The sequence below is a fragment of the Portunus trituberculatus genome, chromosome 28, assembly GCF_017591435.1.
Source record: "Portunus trituberculatus isolate SZX2019 chromosome 28, ASM1759143v1, whole genome shotgun sequence".
NCBI classification, from domain to species: domain Eukaryota; kingdom Metazoa; phylum Arthropoda; class Malacostraca; order Decapoda; family Portunidae; genus Portunus; species Portunus trituberculatus.
The window spans coordinates 12701056-12703555 of NC_059282.1; the positions used below are offsets into that span (position 1 = coordinate 12701056).

At 65.6% G+C, this 2500-nt stretch overlaps 1 protein-coding gene across 6 annotated transcripts in view; it reads left to right on the plus strand.

Annotated features, from left to right (window-relative positions):
• Positions 1-2500, plus strand: part of LOC123510015 (ecotropic viral integration site 5 ortholog-like) — a 115166-nt gene that overhangs the window by 49664 nt on the left and 63002 nt on the right. For 2 of the 6 annotated variants that reach the window (XM_045264698.1, XM_045264705.1), the window contains exon 1: positions 1415-1617. The exons of 3 other annotated variants lie outside the window; for them this stretch is intronic. In XM_045264698.1, the coding sequence (XP_045120633.1) occupies positions 1430-1617 (188 nt within the window). In that variant the 5' untranslated portion in view covers positions 1415-1429. Of the gene's footprint in view, positions 1-381; positions 579-1414; positions 1618-2500 lie in introns of those variants that run through there. One more of the 6 variants, XM_045264699.1, reaches the window with a different exon arrangement.

A 2500-nucleotide genomic window follows, 5' to 3' on the forward strand; every position in this document is an offset into this window, starting at 1 on the left:
ATATTGGAGAATAGGCATGAAATCGGGTATGTTATGGGGAGGGAGTGTTGTGGTGAGTGTGTGTTTAAAGTTTGTGGACGTTTTGGTGGCAGTGGTGGTGATGGTGGTGGTGGTGGTGGTGGTGGTGGTGGTATTTGTGGCGGTGCTGGTGGTGTGGAGGTGTGGTGGTGGTATTGGCGGGAGATGAACGGGACTCCCCTCCAGCCTCCTGTGGTCCCCCGCGGAGGAGTAAGCGTGGCGGTGGTGGCCTGGCCAGGCCTGGCCCCTGGCCCCTCTTCCCGGTGGTGGACGTGGGAACGAGCAGCAGCAGCAACAGAAGCAGGCTGGGCCGGGGCAGGGATGGGGACGTGGCGGGGGCCGCGGCAGGTAGTTGGAGAGGCTCATTAACGAGTGGCTATGGTCGAAACCAGAGCCGACAGGTCCGACAGGCGATCGGGACGCGGCGCCATCGACCGGGCGTGGGGGCGCGGCGCCTGCGTGGCCGCGGTGCCAGAGCTGCGATGCCACCCACCAGCCCACGCTCGGCATCATGACAGTATTATATCAGTATTAGTCTTTAGTGCATCTGATAAGAAAGTGTGAGTGTCAGGGCTGCGACAGGCAGGTGTGGGCTGTTGACGGAGAAGTCTTGTGGGTCAGGGCGAGGGGGAGGGCAGGGCCCGGCTGTGCCTCTGTGACGATCCACTACTGTCAGCAGGACAGTGCCATCACAGTATGTGTTTGCCCAGAGCCCCTGACCTTGTTTGGGGCAGCAGACCAGCAGGGCCCGGGCACGGCGGGCACGTCTGAGAGGAGGGGGCTGTGGGGCTGCGGGGGGCGCGCGTCGCACTGAGCAGGAGACAGCGGCTCGGGTGGCTGGAGGCTCCAGCCCTGGAACAGTCAGTTCTGGAAGCCTGAGGACGGGGAGTCGCTGTGCGGACTCGTTGGTGTGTTCTGTGCGTGGCGTCGCGGCGCTGGCCAGCGTGTGTCCCAACAGCGGCCGCGGGGCCCGAGGACCACAGGGGCTGCCGCCGGGGCACCAGCAGCACCAACAGTAGCACCAACAGCAGTAGCAGCAGCAGCTGTGACGTGTGTGTTGTGATGCTGTGATCTTCCGCGGCGTGGAGCTGCGTCACTACCTCCGCTGCGGGGCCCGCCACCTGCAGCAGCGGCCCAGGCTTGGTGGTCCAGGGCCGCGGCGCGTTGCGTGAAGCAGCGGTGGCGAGAGCCTGGGCTCTGGTAGGTGTTGTGTGCCCTTGTGTGTTGATTCCGTGGTGCCGCGTTGTGTGTGTTGTTCTCGCGGCGCCCCGTGTGTGCGGCGCGGGGTGGCCCGCGCACCCCCACGGGAGGGTGATGTTCGGTGGCGGGGGGCCGGAGCGCGTCCGCCAGCTGATCGCTTCGGGAGGGCGGAGGGCCGCGGGTGGTGGCCGCCGCCCGGCACATCAGTGTGATGCTGCTGCAGTGTGTGGGGCGCGGCGGGGCCCCCGAGGCGGAGGCAGAGCCAGACCCGCCGGGACCGCAGGAGACACCGTGGCGTCGCCGCCCCAGGGAGTTCGGGCCGCCCGCGTCCAGGGTGACGCGCCTCCTCCTGAGGGCCTCCACCACCTGCCGCACGATCGATGAAAATAGTAACCTGGAGTAGGTTTCTCGCCCTTGCACCACCACCACCACCACCACCACTACCTGCCGCCTGCCTTGCTTGTGCACCCTCACCCCACCACGCCCATCCACGCCCACATATCCACTAACATCACCATTACCGCTGCCGCCACGCCATTACCATCACCACTGTTGAACCCATCATCACCACGAGCATGCACTACCACCACCACCACCACCACCACCACTTCCTCTTCTCCTCACTTCAGCCTTGCACCATCATGCACCATCATGCACCACACACCGTGACACGCCACCTGTTACATCACGATCGCTGGACCTGCTGACCCTCGTCATGACCCACGCGTGCCTCGGGTCAGGTCGTGCCGCTGCTCACCATCCGACACCCTGCGACATCCGGCGGCACCTGCTGCAGCGGCGGCGGCGGCGGCGGCGGCGGGTATCGGGTGTCGGGTGTCGGGTGTCGGCGGCCACACCGTCACCTTACTCGTGCATTATTCATGAATGGGTTGAAGCTTGTGCTCCCGCCGGCGAGGAGGGACACACCCCGCCCCGCCGCGCCCCGCCCCGCCCCCGTGACTGCCAGGGCGGGGCGCGGTCACCTCCTGCACATTATATATCACTTAAGTGATTATATCGTGGTAACGTGACTCTGGGGTGTGGTGGGTCGGGACCGGGCGGGGCAGGTGGGTGTGTGCCGTGTGGGACGGTGGTGGGGGTGGAGAGTTGGGGAGGAGGGAGGCGGCAGGATGAGGGAAGGAAACTGGAGCTCAGATGTGCCTTCCTCCTCCACCCTCCCTCCACCCTTCCTTCCTTCTTCTCCTTACCCTTCCTTCCTCCTCCTTCCCTCCACCCTGCCTCTCCCTCTCCTCAACCCTGACTCTCCCAAAGTGCTGGCTCG